Consider the following 24,525-nt stretch of genomic DNA (forward strand, 5'->3'; position numbering starts at 1 on the left):
ATGCAAGTAGAAATCCAAGGGGGCTAGGGAGCAATAACTACAGAACCATCTGATGAATTGCCTTCTTACCCATTGGCCCTGGCTCCCTCTGAGTCAGACCAGAAGTGTCAACTGAGGCACCAGACTATAACGGTTTTAGATGTCAGAATGAAATGTACGGTAGACCACCAGGCCGAAAGGTCAAAGCAAGTGACCCAGAACTGGGAACACTGAGCACATTAAAGATATGAGAGGCTAAGACTGGGGGGCAGTCCTTGAAGAGGACCTTACAAGGGATTAGTGGAGTCCCATCATGCTAAGGGAGAGGGAGTCAGAAGGGTTTGCAGGAGAGCTGCGAATGAACCCATAAAAATGCCCACCTTTAGATACTGGCTGGACCCAAAAAGCAAAAGCCAGTTTATGACCGTAACCAGTCTGTTAAGAAATGTTGTATTCCTCTTATCTTTCCACATGGCCCAACCCTAAAGGGAACCAAAATAGCAGGTAGCCAGTGGGGAGAACGTGATGGTGAGAGGGAGAAGGCAGCTCACCCTCTTCACAGCCCTGGCTGGGAGTGGGAGAATTTTTACCTTTGCCTAAATATAAAAGCGTGATTAATAAACTGGGACTGTGTTTTGCAACTCAGTAACCATAGCACTTTGTTGTGACAAAGTGAGGGAAAGTCACTCAGAAACACTGCCAGGGAGGAAGCTTAAGGGAGTGGGCAAAAATAAAGTTGGTTTCCAGATGACCTGTCACAATTCCAGTAAAGTGACCACCACATAGAAACAGGACATCAGTGCTGCAGTCACTGAAATAATTAAAGCTGCCTCAGCTTCTTCGTGTCATCTGTACCAAAGTCCCAAACAGAACCATCTGACTGGTGGAGGGAGGACTTCATGCCCTGGCTGCCATGGTTCATGTGGCCCACATTATCTGCCTGCGGAACTCCTCACGCTTAGGAAAAAGGATTCAGGGGAGCAGGCAAAAACCTACCCACGTGCACTGTCATTCACAGCTTTGCATTCACTTCTGATGGGCACTGGACCCCGCTAAATGTGGGCAGGGGTGGCGGAGAGATGAGAGAGGACTGCAGGAAGGGTAACACAGGCCCTGCTCGCAATGAAGCAGCATTTCCCTACACTCCAGCCACTACAGCATAAACGTATTTCACTTTTACCTAGAACCTGAGAGCTTAAAACACTGTTTCATGTCATTTCATTTGCTCTTGACCACAATGCAGTGAGATAATTCTCCAGTGTCCCATGGGGTGACAGGCACAGAGTTGGTATTCAGTAAGTATCTGTTGAATGAATGAACAAGTAAAGGCATGAATGGGTGAGCAAGAATTAAACCCAGTGAAGTACACGCTTTGCAGTTGGTCAGCAGAGTTCAGGACTGTCCAGGGGAACTTACAGTAATGATATTTTTGTGCTGTGCAACATATTAGCTGCATATGGCTACCGAGTGCTCAAAATATGGTGTTTAATTTTAATTTTAGTAGCCACATGTAGCTCATGGCTATTTAACTGAACCGCACAGGTCCAGAGTTCAAATCCCAGCTCTGTCTTTATTTAGCTTATAACTTGAGCAAACTTTGTAATTTCTCTAAGTCTCATTTTCCAAAATGTAAAATGGGGAAAATGATGTTTTCCTACCTCAATAGTTGTGATGGTTAAAAGAGACTTCTATATGAAGAGTGAAGTTCACTGGGTTGTAAAGGGCAAAGCTCTTTCCTGGTGGCAGCTCAATAAATGGAAGCCACCACTGGGATGATTGTGACTTACTACGGCAGTAATGCCAAGACGCAGAGACAAGACTAAGAGCCTGCTCAGGTCACATGGCTAATGCACATAAGAATGGGGTTTGCATCTTCTGTATTCGTGATAGCAGTGGCTTTCTAACTATCAAGTTAAACAAGGCTCCAAGACCCCATTACGAGCCCTAATCAGTGTTCATCCATGAAAAATGAGTCTTCCACATTTGTTTGCAAATACTATTCAAAATCAGATGCCACTGCAATTAATAAACATATTTGTTCAAAATCAATACTGAATTTATAGCTTTTTGTCATTATATAGATTTTCAACAAACAGCTGCTAAAATTGCCACTATTATTGAGGCCCTGTGAATCTTTTGACATTGAACAGGCATACTTATTCTCTTTAATTACTTTTTGTTAAAATAGTGTGTGTGTATATATACACAGACACACACTGTCTTTTGTGTGTGCGTATATATCAAGAGACACTGGTGATGCAGGACACTCCACAAACCTGTATATACTTTCGGTACACTTGCTAGAAAAATGAATGGCAGTTTTTACCAAAGGGAGTTTATTTAAAGTCAGTTAATAGAAAAGATCAAGGTATAATTCCCTAAAGGATTCTGCAATAATCAGTAACTATAATAAATCAAGCTCTGAGTTTAGTTTAAAAAATGAATTTCACAAATTCAGAATAGGTGAAATAATGCTTTGAAGCTAATTATGGGAAAGATTTGAGAGTTTTAGAGCAGTTATCCTGAGTGGAGAGACTATGATCCGGAAGGCACATGAGGGTCCACCGGAATGAGGAAAAAGTTACTACAACCACTATATTTATTTTTTTTAAAAAAAGAAGTCAGGCTTCACTGATATTTAATATATGTAATTGGCAGCAGTACATATATATAATTTTAGTAGATATGTGTCTGTGGGTGCACATACAAAATTATTTTACTAAGAAGACTGTACCATTAAAAATCTTTAGAAATGCTTGTGTCAGAAGATAAGCAGCACACAACCCGCAGTATGATGTGATTATTTAGAACAAGACAAAATCTGAATTTTCTTTGTTCTATTACTTAGCTTTCCTATGTGACAAACCACCCCAAAACAAATTGGCTTACAACAACTACCATTTTTAATTGTTCAGAATCGGCACAATGTCACTTGTACTGACAGTCTATGAATCAGCGTCCTGAAAGGTAAGTCACAGGAGAAAGTGTTGAAGGAACTGGGATGGGTTTGCTATGAAAAGAGGACACTAGTAAGAAAAAGGAATATGTGTTAGACATTTACTATCTTTATTTCTTATAGCTTAGTTGCCAATACAATTTATAATGGACAGAAAAATGTTTTGAATGGATAATCCCTTGAAGCAACAGAAATTAAAGCACTTTTTTTCTTTCCCCAAATCGATTTTATAATTATAGAACTATACGATTTCAGTGAGTTCCATTTGGTAGAATGACACAGTCAGCTGACATGAAAATGACTAGAAATTCCCAGTGGAGATGTGTTTATCTCATACTTGTCCACTTTCCTCATTTTTTTCATGAAATTGGCCAGTTCTTTCTCCTCTTTTTAAAAGAAAATCAATATGACCTTTACTTCTTTTTCTTTTTCCCCCTAACTCAAATTCTACAATTGTACATTCAAAACATGAACAGATTTGAAAACAGATTATGAAGGAAAAGCTTTAGTACAAACAAAAGAAAGATGGAGTAAAATGCGTGTCCGTCGCTGCATGGGAAATGGTGTGGCAAACATGTGGTACCTCCGCACAGAGAAAGGTAGTGACTAAGAACGTTGCTTGTCCACCTAAAAAGAGGATGCAAAATAAAATATGTTTTAAAGAAAATCCATGCAAATGCTGTGTCCCTTCCAGGTGTAGCTGGAACAGCACTCTGTTTGAATAATTTTATACCTTCACCTAGAACTACAATTTCTGCAAAGTTATACCAAAAAATGCTCTTAAAATTTATGCATTGTATAAGCAAATACTGTATTATAAGATTTAGCATTAAATGTTAAGATCATCCAATATAATAAATGTTAATAATCGATAGCCTTGAAAATTTGGCCATGATAAAATTTATTTATTTTGCTTTCTAACAAACAAAAAATTAAGACTGCAATACAAACAAAAATGTCGTTTCTTTTGGCAGCATTATTAGAAGAAAAATCGGAAATGACTACATCCTTACCCTAAGAATGTTTTAGCCAAGTAGTTAAAAAAAATTCAATCTGTATGTTCTTCCACTCTTCTAGGCCCAAAGTTAATTTTTACTGAGTGGTACAAAATAGAAAAAGGACATTTGCTTCTGGCACTGTGACCCTCTCTAGGCCCTGCCCGTGTTACTCTGATACAACATATTTCTGGCACACACTTGTGATATAACCAGCAACCACTCTCCTTAAACACTCAACTGGACAGCAGGTGAAAGGGAAAATAAATTTTCTTTTCCATCGATAAAGAGTGCTACACTATAAACACACTCCATTCTTTGATAAAATGGATGATTTTACAAAATTATTTAGTTAGGTAATTGCTCAACTTATTTTTTTTTCCAGCTATACACATGGAAACATCTAATTTTTGTTCTGAAACCAATGAAGCTCAAACATATTATAAACAACTTATAATTTTTTAAAAGAAATATATAGCTGATCCATATGTTTTACAACTAAGACACAGTATAAAACCTCTATGTTTAAAAACGCCATACTCTCCATAGATACTCACACATACATATACACACCGATGCAACTCCACACTTACCCACTGATGACTAAACCTTTTAGCATGGATTGGTGAAGGGCAGGGGGAAAAGAACTGGGGAGAATTTTTTTCTCAATAGGCATGTTTACTAAACAGGACATTTTACTCAGTATTTTGTTTTAGTGTGGGGGGGATCCTAATCGTATTTAGACTTTATATGGCATGGGTTACTCAGTTCACAGCAGAAGCACCTGCAGCGAATTAATTTGTTGTAGCACATTAATTATCTCATAGCTTCTATTTAGGCTGCAGCTGTTGCTATTATGTTAATAATATTTTTTATTACCACTGTATACAACAGGTTATGTCAATAATAGAAATATCTCTTTCTCTCTCTCTTTTTTGGCATCTCCCCCCCCCCTTGTTGTTTTCATTTTTCTATGTCGGAAGGGGAGACTGAAAGAAATTTAGGCAAATTAAGCCCCAAAGCGCACTATAATTTTCTATTTCTGAACTGATTTGTAAGAGAATGGGTAAGTGAAATTAGCAAAGAATCACCCCACACAAAGATGGCGCGTGCAGAATTTGTGAAAGCGAAAAAGAAGACGAAGGAGAAGCAAAGAGGACGGAATACTGCGGTGCTAGGGTGGTGAGTGTTTGGATGGGGGCGGGGAAAGAGCTGCAGTTTTCATGAAATAATAAGGTGGGGGAAAAAAGGCATACAAAGAGTAGGTTTTTCATTGTTTGTAAAATATAAACACAGATGAATTCTGTCTTTGGTTTGTTCATGCTTTTCACTCTGCACAGCAGGGATGTTCTTAAGAAGTTGCCCTCTGCGAAATTTCACTAAATGGGAACCGTGGACCCTGCATGATGGGATTATAATCACACCAGCCACTCCTTTTACATAATTTTTTGTTTAAGATCCAGTAAGACTCCCTGTTTTTAATACATATAAAGCAATAGACATGTATATGTCGATAAACTGAGGGTTTGCATCCTTATTGCCTAGTGCAAGCTAAAACAAAAAACCGGTGATATCACATCTACAAATCTCAATGGATTCAAAAACAATATGAAAATTTTAGCTGACAAGAACATGTCTGCTGCCTGCAGTCCCTGCAATAGCTCACCATGTTGCCTACTAACCAAAAGATCAAAAATTATCGATTTCATGGCGCTGCGAGGTCTGGAAGGAAAAGCTACTTTAAAATTTGCATTGTTTAAGAAATGACTTAAAGAAAAGAATCATTTTTTTTCCTGAACATTTTGGAAGGTGAAAATGGCTTGTTTTAATCTTATCCATGATTTGCTATAATTCTATTATTTTTAGCAGCTGGAGTCCAGAAATGATTTTTTTCGGTGAATTTAGGATTTTGCCGCAGTATACATCTGCAGTCCCAGAATCCTCCGGTAAGTTAATCCTTCTTGCGATGGGAAACGCCTTTAACCTTCTTGTGAATGAAATATCTGCAACCATTTTGAAATTTTTAATAGAGGGGTGTGTGTGTGTGTGTGTGTGTGCGTGTGTTGCGGGTGTGTCTCCGAAGCATGATTTCTTAGAAATGCAGCGGTTCTTTTCTGAGTTCTTAGAAACATTGAGAAACATACATACCTTCATGTTCTTTGCATATCATGGATGAAGTCTCCATTGCTTCTCCTTCATACTTTGTACGGTAGCCATTAAAATATACTTCATCAGTATGGCAAACCAGTGAAGGCCTCGAGAACACATACCTCCAAGCATGTAGGGTGTTCCTGACATAACTGAAGTGACCAGGCCACAGCAACCACCATGGCCACTGCCTCCCGCCACCTTCAGCGCCCCTCCCTCGCTCTGCAGTGTACATCAGCTGCAGGCTTTCCACAGCGGCTTTTCGCCGAACTTGCCCAGTGGGTTCCTAGATTACTTGTGTGCGAGAATAGCCAACCATGTAGTCTGACAAGAGGTATTTACAACTACTTAGCCTGTTCAGCTGGAAAGAAATCAAAAGATAACACTGAACCCTGAGATGAGTATTACAAATCAAAAGTCCCAATCCATAAATAGCCCACTTGATGAACTGCTGAATGAGAAGCTGGTCCGGATTGCTGTCCAGTGTTTTTACATCGTCATAAGAAATATTCTTAACAAGCCTTCTTAGAGAGTTGGGATTGTTTTTAAATGCATGGAATATTATTCTTACCTTTCTGCTGGGTGGGGAGCCTTCCAAGGGGACTTGGATGTAGAGTCCGAGAGAGACCACACCCTAGCTTCACGGCTTGTTTTCTACGGTTTCTGCTTCTCTTAAAATAGGGTTCACAGTCACAATTTTACATTAATTTAAGAGACCTAATCAAAAGGAGCCAGTCATCGGTTCCCTCTCTCTAAGGGAAGCTCATTGTCTTAGGTGCTCAATAAATGTTTAATTAATGGATTTGATAGAGTTAAGGATCCAAAAAGTGAACGAACCTTCTTTACAACGCTGGCGTGATTCATATTTCTGTCTGAAGTGTGAAATAATCCGGGCTGCTTTTTTTTCTCTCTTTCTCTTAAAGGTAATTCAAAAGCATCTGTTTTAGGGAAGGGATGCCTTACATTCAAGTTCTGTCTTCTACTGCTTGATATGCCAGTGGCCTGATAGCATGACAAGAAATATCTTCTCTCTTAAACTAGCTGGAGACGCTTGGTTTCTAAGAACACAGCTTAAAAATTAGAACCACTTGCCTGTCGCCATTTCATAAAATTAATTTATGTCAAACCCAGGATGACTGGTTCTAGAAGGAAAAGGCTTTTAGATAACCAACTGTTTTTATGAAATGTATTGTCCAAGGTCAATTTTTAAAAAATTATTTAACAAAATTTCTTACTTCACCAAACTCAGGTATTTTGATGTTGTATTTTGCTTTGGTTTAGTGATAGTATTTGTCTTCATTCCATAGAAGATATTCAGCTCATATTTTTGGTGAGACAACTGGAACAATTTCTGCCTTATGAAACATGCAAATAAAAATTAGGAGCAATGCTAAGTTTAACTAACTTGCTTTAATGCTAGTCAACCCGTAATTCTTCAGTGAACTTATTATGATGGGAAAAACAGCATGTTGCATTGTTGCAAATTTTACCTTTTTTTTTTTTAATAACATGTATTTGTTTATGGTGTCAATACGGATTAAAAATCTGAATTCTAAATTTGAAGTATTTAAACTATAGAAAAATGATTCCATTATTTTGGTAATGGAACACAGAAACAGAAATATAGAAATGTTTTTTTACTTTAGATCTTCCAATGGTGCAGATATTTCTTAGCCAATTTCAAGAGTGCCTTATTCAACAACAAAAAAACTGCATATAGGAAAACAACATTAAAAAAAAAAACCCTTCAAAAGTGGTGAATCTGTCGTCTGATTTTGAATGTATGACTTTAATCAAATCAATTGCATATTCCTTAACTCTGCAAATGACAATTAAAATTAGGACTCAGTACCTGAAAACGCCATTTATACTTGTGAGTTTGTATTAGAAACATGGCTTTAATGAAATACCTTTTTCGGTTCAATCTTTGAATTGTGAGTACAACCAATAGCTATACTTAATTCTACAGAATTACTAAGGAAAGATACTAATGAGAAGGTCTTTCTAGACAATGGATCTCACTGAACGTCATCTTAGTGTGTGGACTTTTTCCACTGCAGTGGCCCACATGTGCTATGGTGACAGACGGCAGTTGGCATTACCATTTATATAGTAAAATATCTTTAAGACAAAAATAAAAGTTATTTCAAGAATATGCTGTCCCTGAAACATGAGCTATGCCTTAAACTACATATCCTACCTCCATGAGTGAATACGTAAGTGGGTTTCCTGCCAGCATGTATGTGTAAAGACCTATTGTTTGCATGTATTAATTGCGGTCCTGGGATAAAAGCACAGACGTAACTTTCACTGCTGCTTTTTGTACTCTCTCCAATGTTTTGGAGGAAAAATAAGCACAAACAATAGAATAGAGAAAGTGAAGCGATCGTAATTGTTGCAGCTTTGACAAACGCCAATTTTGCTGCATTACAATGGGAAACATTTTTCAGCCTATCAAAATTAATTAAAAAACGTTTTTAAAGTCAGTTAAAAATATTAGAGGCTGTCTAATCGATCGCTTTTTCTATAAACATACTTTGGTTTCTCAAGTAATACCGTAAAAACCTTCTTCTCCAAAGAAAAAATCCCCACAAATAAATCTATTGATACCTAGTGACAAGTGGAACCAGATAAAAATGGAATCTATAATAATTAAGCTAATGGACAGTGCTCCGGAGCGAATCCATTTCCACTAGTTACTTGCTCACAGTAGGTACTCAGAAGGACTTGTTGAACTGCGGGCTTGGCGCCCATTCTCCGGGAGTTCACAGCCCTCGCGAGCGGGATCGAGGGCGGCTTGGCCCGGTGATTCAGGTCGAAACTCAAGCTGAGCCGCCCGCTGCGGGGGGGGACCCACCATCCGGACAGTGGGGGGCCTCTGGGTGCCGCGAGACTGGGCTGCCAGCCAGGTCCAGCAGGGAGTGCGCGGCACAGACCGCAAGGTCGTAAGGCCCCGACACCCGCGCCGGGCCGGGAGTCCGCAGACTGGCGACGGGGCAGCGGCGGCGGCGGCGGCGCCCAGGAGCGCCCCGAACTTCCGCCCTCCGAGGACCCGTCCCGCCCGCCCCGCGCGGCCCCCGAGGGCCGGGGCCGAGGAGCCACCTTCCGCAGGCCGCGGGAAAGGCGCGCCGAGTCCTGCAGCTGCTCTCCCGGCTCGGGAAACGCGCGGGGCGGGGGCGTCGGGCTTGGGACGGGGGAGGAGACGGGGCCACCTTCCCTCACCCAGGCCTGCAGGGGCCCGGCCTCCCCGACGCAGACCACGGCGCCCTCCGGGGCCGCCCTCCGGTCCCGCGCAGCAGGCAGCCGCCAGCCTGCGCCCGGGGAGCGTCCGTGGGGAGCGTCCGCGGCGAGCGCGGCCCCCGCCCCGACCCGGAGCGCTCTCACGGCGGCGCACTGCCGGGCCGCGCACGGCTGGCGGCGCGGGACTACTTTCCCCCGCCCTCTCGCGCCCCGCCCCGTGTCCTCGCGCGGCGGAACGCTCCGCGCGGTGCCGGCGGCGGCAGGATACAGCGGCTTCCGCGCGACTTATAAGAGCTCCTTGTGCGGCGCCATTTTAAGTCTCTCGGTCTGTGGCAGCCGCGGTAGCCCGGCCCCGGGAGCGGAGAGCGAGGGGAGGCGGAGACGGAGGAAGGTCCGACGAGCAGCCTCAGTGCCCGCCGAGCCGCCACCGCAGGTCGAGGACGGTTGGACTCCCGCGGCGGGAGGAGCCTGTTCCCCTGAGGTGCTTGGGCGCTCCTTTCCTTATCCTTCCGGGGCTGCTCCCGCTTCCTCTCGGAGCCAAACTTCGTCGCAGGCGCGCGGTCCGGGCGGCGGGCTGGGAGCCGGGCCGGGCACAGCCCGGAGGCCTGGGGTGGGGAGCGGGGGTTCGGGTGGGGGACGGCGGGGGCGGGACGCGCCCGGGGCGCGGAGGGCGGTGGCCGGGCCCGGGTTCCGGTCGCGCTGCCCCTCAGGGGCCCCGGGGGCATCGCTTGCAGGGAGGGGGTGCCGCGGGGTCGCGTCCAGGAGCCCGGATGGCCGGCGGGTGGGAGTGGGGGTGGGGGTCTGTGGTTTCTGTGCGGGGCTCCGGCCTTGGCCGAGTTTGGGGGAGGGACCCTGTGCCTCGGGATGCGCTGGGGCCCGGGGTGGGGTGGGGGGCGGGGTGGGGACCGGGGGCTCCGCCTTTTCAGCTCCTGCGGCGAGTTGGGGTTCGGGGGCTCAGGCCGGAGCGCCACCCTAAGTCCCATCTGTCCTGGGGATCCGCCGAGTGGACTTTCTCTTAAGATTTCGGAAGAATAGAAGTGTTAATTTTATTATTATTAATTTTTGGTAATGCCCTGCCTGTGTGAGTTTGAATCGAAGCAACTTTAAACCTTAGAGTAAACTCTGAGTGCGGTCGGTGCGATGCGTCAGTAGGGTGTGCACGTAGAAAATCCGTGTCTTGCACTATTTTAGCGTACCGTGCAGGTGAGTGAAAGCGGTGGATAAAGTAGGGGAGTCTTCTGGGTTTATGGTAGTGGGCATGAGACCCTAGTGAAACAAGGGGGTGGAGGAAGGGCGAAGGTGATGGCTCACTGTTTGTTACCACGTAAACTGCAGGATTCGGCCTCTGACTCGGACCGCTTCGAGGATTTTGTTCGTTTGAAATAATTTAAATTTATTCAAATAGTTTGATGGCAGCTAAACTTGATTTTTAGAGCACGTTTTCTTTTCAGCGGAGTGAATGAAATTTTCCTTCTTTGCAAAACGGCCAAATGCAATTCAAGCAGTTGAAACTTCTCTGTTTTGTCTGGAGAGAGGACTTTGAACCGAGACTTTTCGAAGTTGAGTTCCTATAGCCCGCTTCTGAATCTGCCAAGCTGGAAAGCTTTGGCACTGGGTGTAGTTGTTCCCTTCGTTCTGTTCCCTTGTGGAGGGACATTGTCTCATACTTTGTATCTTGCAGACATCTGTGGTCTCCCCCGTCCCCGGCCCCCCACCCCTCGAGTTTGTGAGTGGTGAATGAAGAAAGACCAGGCTGCTGGTATGCAGAGGTCGGCAAAAGGAAATCGAGGAGTGGTTTTAGTGCAATGAGAGCTTTGTATCGTGAATAATGGTGGCTTAGGCTTGAAGGGACGGCAGCATTTCCTTTGGTAATGTCTACGCTAATGTTTTTCAGATCGCTAAGTTGTAAAGTAGTTTGTCTGGAATTTAGGAAGCCATTTCAGTGTTTGTCACTTGGTGAACGAACATTCAGTACCTTCAGATGTCTTCGTGTCGATCGATTTGTATTCATCCTGAGAAATAGTAAATATAGCCTGAAGTGTTATTTATATTACTATCCGCTTAAATTGTTGACATAAATTTCTACTTTGGAGTCGTTTCGTTTGAACTAAGGCTGCTGCGACATTTATTTTACTTTTATATTTAAATCTTTGAAAAATCTCTGATTAAAAAAAAGTACCTTTAAGGGTTTGAGGATGTCCTTTCACACCAGACAAAATTTAGTTAATTTGCGCCCAATATTCATTAATTTGACCTAACCTTTGTTCTGAAGGCCATGTACAAGGACAAGGCCCTGAGATTATTGCAACAATAACTTGAAAAACTTTCAGAAGTCTTTTCTGTAGGATTAAAGGAATGCTGAAACTATTCAAGTCTGAAGTCCTGGGGGTGGGGAGAAGTAAAAACCTGTGCTAGAGAGCTTAGTATAGCATGTAACTTTAGAGTCCTCAGGAGTCGTGAGTCTCCCACAGACCAGAGCAACCATTTAAAAGTTTTCAGGAGAAAACAACTTAAAAAAAAAATAAGGCGGCTAATAAAAAATGAAGCATTTAACAGTGTTCAGGTTTCAGAGTATCGAGGGGTTTTTAAAACTGTTACTGGATTATTTCCTTTACCAAGATGATGATATAGAAAAGTGTATTGCCAATATTAAAATTATCAGATTGAGCTTCTTACTGTTCCTGATGACTGGATAAAAATTGGCATAAATGAGGGTCTCTGTGCTTGTTTTCATAACATCGCCACCAAGATAGAAAATGAGGAGGCAAGTTTCTTTAAGAGTATTTTGAAATGTGTTACCAAAAACTGTCATAGATACCCTTTTTTGTTATAGGGCGTGGTGGGGAGAGGTGCATGCTAAATATTGTTGAAACTAGGGATGTGGAGAATTCACAGTTTCAATATCATTATTTTGTTACTATAAGTAGCAGTGAAATTACAACTCCTGCAACAGACTACATATTCAGTTAAATGAAACTTCAGTGTTATTGAAATGAAATAACACGTCTGTCCTGTTACAAGATTATTTTATTTCTCTTTGGTGGTTTCCTAGCTGCTGATAACCAATAATGGTAGATGAGTAGGTGGTAAATTTTAAGTTTGTACTTTGAGCCTAGTAGGAAGCATGCTTGACTGCCAACCCAGGTCACAAAGAATGAAGGCTTTCAGAATTGGACAAACGTCTAACTCTTCTGTAATGTGGCGAGTTGATTTGCAACATTGTTTTTGGAAATACTGTGTTAACTTCGTTGTTTTCTTGTAGTCCTCTTTTTATTGGAACTGTGGTATCTACTGTTGAAACTGCTTGACTGAGAACATTCTTATACTGTAAAAGTAAATAGTAAACAGAGCCCAGAAGTGCTTCTGATTCGTCCATCGTATTTAGCCATTGCCTCCTATACCCTCATTGAGAAGATACTGACGTGCAGGCAGGTTCAGTTATCCTTCTTTAACAGACTATATAATGTTGCAGTTGTGATTGTGATAGGTAAGTGGGCCAATCGGTTAAAATAAATACATACTTCTCAGGTTTCACAAAAGGAAAATAAATGATTGTGTTGATTGAAAAGAGTAGGAGTTAACTTCTATAGTTTTTCATCACTTAAACTTAGGAGAAAGTTATTTATTTCCTCCGTTTACTTAAGAGTGCTGCTTTGTGTTTCATGCAGGGCTGAGCTTGACTCAGTTGGAAACCTAGGCTATCTGTTGAGGCCTGAACCCTGCTGTCCTTGAGGTATGCATGTAATTGCTTCCTCCCTAAGGAAAAAGCAGCTCTTGAAAGATAAAGTCAATCACGTTGGGAACTCATTTTTAGGGTTTAGCTACCTTTTTTTTTTTTTTTTAAACTTATGGTCATCTCTTTCGTTAAGAGACATTCCCCACTCTCAGAGTTTCCCTTCGAGCCTGAAGCAGCAGAGTAAGTAGTGTTGGAGCAGGTTCATTCCATGCTTGGGTCATGTTGAGTGCCCTCCAGTGGATGTAGTATAATGCTTGTGACTTTTTTTTTTTTTAATTCCAGAGAAGTTTATGTGGAATATATTTGCGAATATCTCTGATGAGGGAGAATCAACTAAGAAACCTTTGGTTTCTAAAGTAATTCATTCATATCATTACTGCTAATTAAAAGACAGGCTTGAGAAAATGTCATCTCAGCCAATATTTGCAGTAGAAAAGTAGGGAGTTTTTTTAAGGTCACTTTGAATAGGCAGTTCTGCTTAAATATATCATGATGATAAACCAGAATCTCAATGTAGTACTTTAGGAGATAAAGGATCATAATGTTTAGCTATATTGATGGATTAGAGCAACTGAAATTCTCAGAAAAAATTAATGAAGAGGTGAATTGTCAATTTGTCTAAAATCAGTCACAGAGTAAAAGATGAGTAAGTGCTCAAGTTGATTATATCAGGAAATACATAGAAATAAAGGTATTGAGCCAATGTGTGTGACCTTAGTGACCACCAGGCTGGTCTCATCTGTACACAGTGGTGGGCTGTGATGAATTGTGTTTTGCTCTTTCAGTTTTTCCATAAAAGCTTTCTCCAGGTTCCTATGTTAAAGTTTATGGTTTTTCTATTAATATTATTTTCTGAAAATACTTGTTTCACATCAGAATCTTAATTACCAACTGGAATGAAGCTTATTCTAAATTAGCTTTTGGAAGTCAAATGGTCAGCTTATGGAAATTTTTCAGGTTTTAGATTTTTAAAAGTTTGTTTTTCAGAATATGTTTCTGGAATGACATTTAAATGTTAGTAAGTGTAGGGAGGGGAAACGACAGCTATCAGTGATTGCTTTACTTTGCCTTTGTAATTCTGTGTGGTTTTGTGGAAACATTGGTATATGATTTTTCACTAAGAAATGTATTATTGCTATATTTAGTTTTTTTTTTTTTTCTTTTTTTTAACCAAATAGGCAAGAACGCCTCAAGTGCTTTATGTGAATGATTATTTCTGGATGTATTAAATATTCCTCCATCAAGGACCATACTTGTAAATTAGTGATTTCCAAGTTGGTGCTTAGTATTGGCAGCATTTACTGTGTATAAGCTTCTGTTCTGATTTTTCAAGAGTTTTACGAGAAATGAGAGTAGATTTAAAAGTCCTTTGGAAAATTATGTACATACAGCGTACTGAAAAAATTGTTACTGGGGATTTAATTTGTCTCTTGAAATGGGCTACTTGCCTTCATTAATGTAGGACACTGCAATTTGATGTTTAAGTAATGTTACCAAGAATAAGATTGCTTTCACAAGCCTTACAGGATTGGTCTTACTGCATTATAGGGGGAATGGCTACTCAAATGTCTCCAGGGCCACTTAGTTATTGGCTAAATGGGACCATGTGGACAATGACAAATTGGAGTGCAAATGTCCCATTTAAGCAGCCAGTCATAAGCAGCTCCAGTCATCGTGTGGGAATATAGTTTATGTTGCCAGATCATCTAATTTTTTTTTCCCCCTAAGAGAAGTAGGAAATCCAGATTAATGTACATCTCTTGATTTGCAAGTGTCAGTGAACAAAATTCATATTTTAAGATGCTATATTCAGCACAAATTAAATATACTTACTGGCTGAATACTGCAGTAGACCCATTTGAAGTATGGTGTTTTCATGATTCTGTGAAATGACTGGTTCTGTGAATGTACATAGTTTAGCAGATAACATTAAGCTATTAGGTTTGTATTTAGGCACTTGGAAATACCTTGTGTCGATTACAGATTAGGAACTTAAGAGCAAGATTCATATTACTAACTTATTTGTGAAGACTGGAAAACTCACATTTTTAAAGTTAGGAATTAAGATGGCCTGGTTCAAGGAAAAGGGGGAGAAGTAACTTGCTTATTACTCGACCATCTTAAATAGAGTTCTTTAAGTGTATTTTAAGAGGTCTCAAAACAATCTGTGAAGGCACTTGGAATACTGGACAAATTAAATTCTGTATATACAACTCATGTCAGCCTCAGATATTACTGGCCTTTAAATCCTGTCCCTTTTACCAGAAGTTTGCATTTGTAAGCTAAGCTATTACTTTTAGATTAGATCCAAAACTTAAAAACAGTTAGGTAGTTAAAAATTAATTGATATGTTTTACTTAAATTAATGGCATATGGCTTTTTTGGTCAATATAAGTTTATGCAGGCAGTTAAATAGATTTTGGTTAAATCTTTTGCTGCTAACAAGGAATTTCCAGAATTTGAAAAGTGGGGTGGCCAAGTGTGGTGGCTCATGCATGTAATCCCAGCACTTTGGGAGGCCGAGGCTGGCAGATCACCTGAGGTCAGGAGTTGAAGACCACCCTGGCAGACATGGTACAACCTTGTCTCTACTAAAAATACAAAAATTAGTCAGGTGTGGTGGCAGGCGTCTGTGATCCCGCCTCGGGAGGCTGAAGCAGGAAAATCTCTCGAACCCAGGAGGTGGAGGTTTCAGTGAGCCGAAATTGTGCCGCTGCCCTCCAGCGGGGCAACAGAGGGACACTATCCCAAAAAAGAAAAGTGGGGTGTTTAGCCTTCAAATTCCATGTTTAAATGGACTAAAAATGCAAATTATAGGCCAGCATTGGTTTAAAAAGCATCACCTGAAAATAGTGCTGTATGGTCTGTAGTCATTTTTATTACAGTATGATGATGTAAAATACAAGCAGATCAGTGAACCTTTCAGGAAACATTAATCCTAGAGGTGCCCCGGCCTATCTCACAATCTCCATGTGACTCTTCATAGAGCCACTGTAAAGTTTCTTTTGTAATATCCTAGAAGTTTCCTACCTCTCATATCTTTTGAATTTGTTTTTCAGGCTTTTTTCCTCCCCTCTTGATGAGGTTTTGAGAAGTGTGAACAGCTGAATGATGCTGGGGTGAAACTGCTTCATCGTACTTCTATTTTCTCTGCTATTTATTTCCGTCTTTTAATTAATTTTTTCACTAATATCACCACAGTTTTACTCTGATTTAGTAATTCACATGTTACTGGCCTAATATTTTCTTTTTAACTGACTTGTAACAGATACGTTAAACCGTTTAAAACTTGAGGAATATTTTTAACCTACTTGAGTAGGTTAATCCATCTTCATGGCATACAGACCTTATGATTAATAAATTTAAATGCTGGTAGCGGAGTTGGAAGCCAAAGATGTACAAAAAAGCGGAAGGGTTAGGTTTAGTTTGATAAGCTTCTCTTACAGGGTTTTGTAATCTTGGAAATACATATATATGGATATATATATAGTATACCTTATTGGACATCCGTATAAAAATGTAAGAAGTTAAATTTACTGCCCATTTTCTTGGGAGTGCAATTTGAAGATGATCTTAAGTGGTGATAGTAATTTGCTATACTGAGGGATAGTTGTTGCAAACTGCTCCCAATTTTGCGTTACTATGAAGTAAACTGAACAGCTGTAACGGATTAGGAACTGCTCTCTCCTTTTTTTTTTTTTTTTTTTTTTTTAGTATAATTAACTGGTTTTAAGTGTAGGAAGTGAATGTCTTTGAAGTTTTGCATATACTAGATGAATGCCACCTGCATAAGGGAGGAAGAAGGGATTCTTGGAAATATTTTTCAATCCAGGTAACTATGGAGGCTTCCAAATGGAGTTCTGTTGCCGGTGTAGGAAAGTGCTGAGGCAGACCCTTAAATTTCTTACTGAGCCATTGAAAGAATGTCTTCAAACTTTGCTTATACTTTATAGTTCATTTAGGTACAAACGTACAAACTAAATGTTACTTAGGAAACGTAGTGCTCTTTAAATATGTTATAAATTTAGTATATCAGTTTTCTGGCATTTTGCTGAATTTTGTGAAGTTTGAAGCCCACCTCCTTTGTTAGTCTGTGTCTTGTATTTGTCGTCTGCTGATCACTATTTTCCTGCTTTAATTGTACTGTCATTTTTCCTAGATCCTGATTGAGAGTGCCAGCCATTCTGTTCCCCATAGCATAAGAAATAAGAGGCTAGAAAGTTTAGAGATGAGATGTCTCGGAATGCCAGAAGATCAGGGGTCACCCTTGAGGTAGAGTAATTATAGTTAAAATGGTATTGCTGATAAGTGGATGCTGGGAAATATTAAAATTTTGATTTTTTAGAAGAATATTTCTTATGCTTGAAGAATGCCCTGATTGTATGCTAAAGGGCCTTAGGTTTTTCCTGATTGCCATTATACCCCAGATTCCATTACATTTGTCTGAAATGTCTTAAGGCAGAAGGGCAGTTTCATACCTTCCCTTTTCTCAGCTTCCCCTCTCTCCACCATCAGGAGCTAAGTAGGAACTCCTTCACCTTGTTAGCATCAAGCTTCATCAGGGGTCTGTCTTGACATGAAGGAAGTAGTAGTACTGCCTTCTGGTCAGAGGCCAATCCTGAGGCTTGCCTTTTCAAGGATACTGTTACTTTAGTTACACTTGCTCTTCTTTGTTAACTCACCCCCCAGACTCTAATCCTGTTGCTTTTTTTGGTCCAGTCTCCCACCTTTCATCATCGGAAATCCATTCATTGTAACTTCTATAACTCGGTCAATCTGTTGTGTGAATGTTCCTTTCTTTCTTATTCCAACTGTAACCTAGCTTTCTCCCTGAGGATGCTACTTCTCTTGCAGCTCTCTGCAGTGGTGAGTTTTTCCCTGCTTGCACACCTTATAATACTGAACTCTAAGATGTGTGCACTAAATGTCTGCTTTTGTTCCTCATTGTCAACTTTTTGACCTTTCTTCTCCAAAACTTAAAGCTTTGACTTTCATGTGATCACATTATACCACCCACTGCCCATCTTTATTTCAAGCATTTACAAACGTTTCTGGGTCATTCACATTTTTCCTTGATCACTTTCTTAGCGCTTGCTCATTGTCACTTCTCTTTTATTTCTGTCATAATTCTTGGGGACATCAGTATCCATGTAGAGCAGTACTGGTCAAGACTTGGTCTGGTAACTGTTTGTAACCTGTATGAATTAAGGAAAAGTTTATGCCAGAATGAAGTCACCTGTGTCACTAAGTTTACTGTTTAGTTCAGCTTACTTTTTTTGTAGCAAGATTTTGATGAAGGAAGCGATATCCTGATTTACAATCTGGTACAAGCTTTGATGTACAAGATGCTTCCAATATCCTGGTCTCTTAGTTCCTTAATTTCCTCTCCTCCAGTGATCTTGTTTTCTACCCTAACTACACATTCCTGTTGTCATATCCTGGAATACTTAGTCTTTTATCAGTAAGTGTGCTCCCTTCCCCCAATCTCATTTCAAACACCCCAGTTTCTAATTCCTTTAGTGAATATATCAGCTCCAGCAACCCATCAGTCCCATTGGGACCTATAGTTTATGCAAGCTTTTCCCTGTTCCTCACCCTAACTTCTACACAGCTGAAGTTTCATATTGATTTATGATCACTTTCTTGTATACATGTTCAACAATCTTGTCCCTCCCTGGCTTCATGCCCAGTGATCCCTAGTATCTATGACCGTGTCCTTTATCCTCTCCTCTGCCACTGTGGACGAACTGTAGCCTTCCAAGATAGGGCCACCCAGTTCATTTGTACACCAGATCTCATCCCCTCTTGCTCTCTAGAACTTCACTTGTATCAATGGTTTTTCCTACTCTTCCTGCTCTTTTTAGGAACAAACATGCTGTTATCCCATTCTAAAAAAAAATTTTCTCCCTGTCTCTCCTTTCACTCACCACCTCAGTCTCTGCTTCTCTTTCCAGCAAAATACCTTGAAAAGTTGCTTTATGCACTCACTGTTTCTTTTAAACCCCTACCAGTGACCACCATGTTATAAATTTGTAGTTGTCATCTCCCTTAATCTCTTAGTAGTATTTGGCACCATTGCTACAGTTGCTTGAAATGCCTTTTCATTGGTTTTCACCATGTTTGTTAGGAGGTTTTCTTCTTACTTCACTGGCAGTTCCTTCTTTTTTCGTTATCTTTCTGACCTCTGTTGGAGTGGCTGAAGGGTTAGTTTTTGAATCTCTCCTTTTTTGTTGTGCATGTTTACTCCAGTATCATAGTTTCATACAGATGGTATTTACATGTATTTGCTAATGACTTCCAAATTGACATCCTTAACCTGATATCCAGCTATTTTTTGGTCAGCATTTTGGATGTCTTAAGCTTCTCAAACTTAATATAGATCTAAAACTGACCTCCCAGTTTTCCCCACAGCTGCATCTTAGTCTTTTCTGAAATGCAGTTCTGCCTTTCCGGTTATCTAGCTTAAAACCTTGCAGTTCTTGACTCATCTTTCATACCCCATATCCAAATTCTCTCTGCAAAGCTTGTCTGTTCTCCCTTCGAAATACAGTCATGTGTCATTCTATGATGGGGATACATTCTGAGAAATGTGTCATTAGGAGATAATCATGGTTGTGCGAGAGCATCATGGAGTATACATAGACAAACCTAGATGGCTTAGCCCAGTAAACATCTAGGCTATATGGCGTGGCAAATTACTGTAATGAATACTGTAGGCAATTGTAACATAAAGATAAGTATTTTTATGTAAACATATTGAAACATAGAAAAAGTACAGTAAGCCTACAGTCTTGAGAATAAAAAATGGTTCGCCGGTATAAGGCATTTACGATGACTGGAGCTTGCAGGACTAGATGTTGCTCTGGGTGAGTCAGCGAATGACTAGAGTCCTTGTGAAAGATATGGGACATTACACTAGTGTAGACTTTATAAACACTGTACACTTAGGCTGCACTACATTTTTTTAAGGTTTTAAGAGACTTTTTTCAATAATAAATTAGCTTTAGCTTACTGTCACTTTTACTTGATGAATTTTACTTTAAAAAATTTTTTGACACTTGTAATAACACTTAGCTGTTATAACACTTAGCTGGTATTACATTGTACAGCTCTACAAAAATTTCCTTTATATCACTATTCTATAAACTTTTTTCTATTTTTAAAATTATTTTTTACCCTTTACCTTTTTTGTTAAAAACTATGAATACATTAGCCTAGGCCTACAGAGGGTCAGGATTGTCAATATCACTGTATTTCACCTCCACATCTTGTCCTTCTGGGATGTCATCAGAGGCAGTAACAGAAATGGAGCTGCCGCCTCCTTGGAGAAAAGTGCCTTCTGAAATGCCTCTTGAAGGATCTACCTGTGGCTGTTTTAATAGTTAATTTTTTTTTTAATTTAAAGAAATAATAGAAGGAGTGCACTCTAAAATAATACCTGTAATGCAGTCATTGTCATTATCAAGTAAAGACAGGGTCTCACTATGTTGCCATGGCTGGTCTTGAATTCCTGGCCTCAAGTAATCCTCCCACCTTGGCCTTGCAAAGTGCTAGGTTTACAGGCATGAGCCACTATGTCTGGCCTGCTGTACTTTTATACAGCTGAAGTGTACGGTAGGTTTGTTTACACCAGCAACGCCACAAACACCATGAGTAGAGCATTGTGCTGCCATGTTACGATGGCTACATCGTCACTAGGTGATAGGACTATTTCAGCTCCCTTATAATCTTTTGGGACCACTGTTGTATGTGCAGTTCGTCATCAACTGAAGTGTCCTTACGTGGTGCATGTCTGCATATCCAAAAATCTTAATCATTTCTCACTGAAGCCATGCCATGCCATCTTTTGTTGGTATTATTATTTTTCAGCTTTACTTTAGATTCAGGGTGTGCATGTGCAGGTTTGTTACAAGGGTATATTGTATGATACTGAAGTTTGAGGTACAGTTGAACCAGTCACCCAGGTAGTGAGCATAGTACCCAGTAGATAACTTGTCTACCCTTCCTCCTCCTTCCCTCCCTGCTCTTGTCCATGTCTGTTGTATCTTGATGTCTGTGTGTACCCAGTGTTTAGCTCACACTTCCAAGTGAAAACGTGTGGCGTTGGATTTTCTGTTCCTGTGTTGATTTGCTTGCAGTAAACAGTCTCCAGCTGCATCCACATTGCTACGTAGGACCTGATTTTGTTTTTTATAGGCTGCATCAGATTCCATGGTGTATATGTAGCACATTTTCTTTATCCAGTCTGCTGTGGATGGGCATTTGGGTTGGTTTTATCTTTGCTGTTATGAATGGCTTTTGCCTGTATTATTGGGAAGGCCTAACTGGTCTCCCTGCTTACACCTGTTTCCCCCTTAAATGTGTTTTCAACATGGTAACCAGAATAACCCTTTTTATAACATTAAATGATGTAACTTTTTTGTTCAGAAACTTCCAGGGGCTTAGCATCTCATTCAGTAAAAGCTCAAGCTCGTATATATTCAGACCACATCCTTCATCACCTGTTACTTTTCTCCTCTTCCTCTTCAGCCTTTTTGTTTTTCTTCAAACTGATCCAGCATTCAAGACTGATGTCAGATATTTTGTCCATTGAAATTTTCCTTGTTCGCTCAGTTGGACTTGGTGATTTATTTTCATTTATTTGATGTATCTAATCACAATCTGAAAGTTTGTCTACTTGCTTATTTTCCCCCCTTTGAGGGCCCTTGCTCTGTTTTTGTATCCCTGGTAGCTGGACAGTATCTGGAACCTAAAAATGCTTGATAAAGTTTTGCTAAATGAATACTCTAGAATCGCCCAACCTTTTTTTTCTTCTCCTTTTCACGGACTGAAAGATACCCTCTGTATATGGTTCCACTTTTCACTCTCATCCCAGTTTGTGATGTGTTATTCCAATATGTTGTTATTAATATAATTCCAATGAACATGCTCTTGCTGAGATCACCACTGGACCTACACGTTGGCCAATCAAATGCAGACTTTATAATTTTAGTCTTGATGGACTTCTGCATTTGGCACATTTATTACTTTAGCACGGCACTGTCCACACTTTCTGAGACAGTGGAAATGTTCTCTATCTGTGCTGTTTAGTTGGTAGCAACCAGCTACATGGGCCTATTAAAACTTGAAATGTGGCTGTGTGATTAGTGGCTATTGTATTGGAGAATGCACTTTTAGAAACTGCTGTTTTTTCTTACATGGCACTAGATTTATTATCACAATCTAATTGTGCAGGCCAGATAGGTAGGACTCATCTTTATTCCTCTTACCTAATTTAATTTTCTCAGCTACTGTATCCAGTTCATCCCATCAACAGAGCCTGTTGTTTCTACCTCCTAAATATTTCTTTAGCTGCTTCTTGTCCCTAGCGCCGCCACCATCTATCAGCCGGACTATTGCTATGGCTGCCTTACTGCTTTCCCTTGTTTCTTGTTTTCTTCTATTTTTTTTTTTTAATTATAGCACGAGCTTTTAAAAATGCGAATGATAGTATGTTATTCACCTCCTTATAACCTTTCATGACGTTAGTGTCACATAGAATAGAAAACATCTTTCTTACCAAAGGCTAGAGAGCTCTACGTGTTCTGGCTATTTTTAACATTTCACTGCACTCACCCTTTTCCTCTATAATCAGACTACTCTGATCTCAAGGGTTAGTTCTTGAAAGATGATCATGTTATTTCATGACTTTGGGTTTTTGCACCTTATTTTCTATTTCTGGAATGTTTCTTCTCTGTTCCTTACATGCTGGCCTTTTTGCATCCTTCTTTAGGTCTCAGCTTATGGGTTACCTTCAAGAAGGCTTTGACCACTCTAAGTGAGACTTCCTTCCACTTCTGCTGTGTTCCACTCCCTTCTCCCACTTGTTACTTAGTTATATACTGTTTTGTAATTGTTTATTTGGTTGTCTGTCTCCCTCTCCAGAATGCAGGGACCATTTCTGCATTCGGCACTACTGCACACCCAGAATCTATTACAGATCCTAGCATGTAGCTGATGCATAAATATTTGTTGAATGAAAAACTATACATTGTATTATACTGTTGGTATTGCTGAAACTATTGTGTAAATAAAGGAGTTGTGGGAAAATTTGATTAACATCATAATCTGGTAAATTGAGAAAACAGCATATACTAGTGGAGCACTCATGCATAGTTTGAGGTTATGACTCATTTATTGGTGTGTCTTTGGACTCACAATAGAAGAAAGATGAGGGAATAGTCCTAAAAGTTCTGTACTGAAATAACAAAAAGCAGTCACATTTTGATAAAACAAGCTTCCTAGCTGACTCCTTCTGTCATCTTCTTTTCCTAACTGTAAGAGAGCCTCATAATTATGAGGCCTATTACTAGAGTAAGGCTGTCAAAGGCAGCAAAATGTCTCTCTGTTTGCAAGGATAAGATAAACTTGACATGTATGGTGGGGGAAGAAGTTTTCAAAAGTTTGAGAATCTGTATTGTCTTAACGAATAGATGCTGCTTTAACTTGGGTTATTTCCTAATGGCAGGCATGAAGTTTGGATCATATGGTTTGATTTTAGCTGCAGTCCTTAGCTATGGGGGGCAGCATCAGCAACCTGTGACACATAAATGAAAAATACAGGGCCAGGGCCCTTCCCCAGCCCCTCTGATAGAGAATCTCTTGGTATTTCTGGATGTTCCAGGTTAGTCTGATTAACACCCTTGGTTAAGAACCATTGGAAGGACCTGGTTGCCAGTTTAAGGGGACCTTCAAGCAAGCCTTTAGTCTTCATAGTTTAAAAAAAAAAAAAGATTTTTAAAAGTCATGCATATGTTGTGACTGAATTATGGTTTAGCACGTAGTGCTTTTAATGGCCTGAAACGGTTTTCCCAAATAAATTGTCTTGGTATAGCTTTCATGTGTGATTTGGTTTAGTTTCATGTTTTTGAAGATACTAATGAGGAAAAGAAAACTTTGTGATTTCTCTTAGTAACCCACTTAAAAACCTTTTTATTACAGGTCCTCACATTTAGGCTTAATGTGCATTATTAAAATGTGAAAATACATGTTCTTTTGTTCTCAGTGAAAGTATGTAACAAATAGATGAGGGGTTGGCAAACTACTGTCCACCGTCTGTTTTTTTTATGGCCTGTGAACTAAGAACCATTTTTAGATAGCTAAAAAAAAAAAAATCAAAAGGATAGTATTTTGTGATGTGAAAATGTTATGAAATTCAAATTTCAGTTCCTGCGAATGAAGTTTTATTGGGACACAGCTATCCATGCTCAGTAGTATGCATATTGTCTGGCTGCTTTTACTGCAGTAGCACAGTTGAGTAGTTGTGATGAAGAGTTTATTGCCCACAGAACCTAAAATATTTACTTTCTGATGCTTTTCAGAAAAACTTTTCTGAACCCTGTTCTCGATGATACCCATTGTTCATAAATGAATCTCTCATGGTTCTGAAGGCATTTAAGAAATCTCTTAGGTTATAAATAAATGTTGTTCCC

The 24,525-nt window shown here is 40.2% G+C and overlaps 2 protein-coding genes across 6 annotated transcripts in view; one reads left to right on the forward strand and one right to left on the reverse strand.

Moving 5' to 3' along the window:
• Window positions 1-3,024: 3,024 nt before the first annotated feature.
• Window positions 3,025-10,301, reverse strand: LOC144579968 (uncharacterized). Its single transcript, XM_078354573.1, has 3 exons — window positions 9,665-10,301; window positions 6,650-9,602; window positions 3,025-3,562 (listed from the first exon to the last, which is right to left on the reverse strand). The coding sequence occupies exons 1-2, from the start codon at window positions 10,299-10,301 to the stop codon at window positions 8,731-8,733; spliced, it is 1,509 nt and encodes a 502-aa protein (XP_078210699.1). The 3' UTR covers window positions 3,025-3,562; window positions 6,650-8,730.
• Window positions 9,634-24,525, forward strand: part of CTNNB1 (catenin beta 1) — a 41,465-nt gene continuing 26,573 nt past the window's right edge. For 3 of the 5 annotated variants that reach the window (XM_054246834.2, XM_078354742.1, XM_078354740.1), the window contains exon 1: window positions 9,634-9,799. The gene's annotated coding sequence lies outside the window, so the exon portion shown is untranslated. Of the gene's footprint in view, window positions 9,800-10,259; window positions 10,522-24,525 lie in introns of those variants that run through there. The other 2 variants (XM_078354743.1, XM_078354739.1) reach the window with 1 other exon arrangement.

Source organism: Callithrix jacchus, chromosome 17 (assembly GCF_049354715.1).
Source record: "Callithrix jacchus isolate 240 chromosome 17, calJac240_pri, whole genome shotgun sequence".
NCBI classification, from domain to species: domain Eukaryota; kingdom Metazoa; phylum Chordata; class Mammalia; order Primates; family Cebidae; genus Callithrix; species Callithrix jacchus.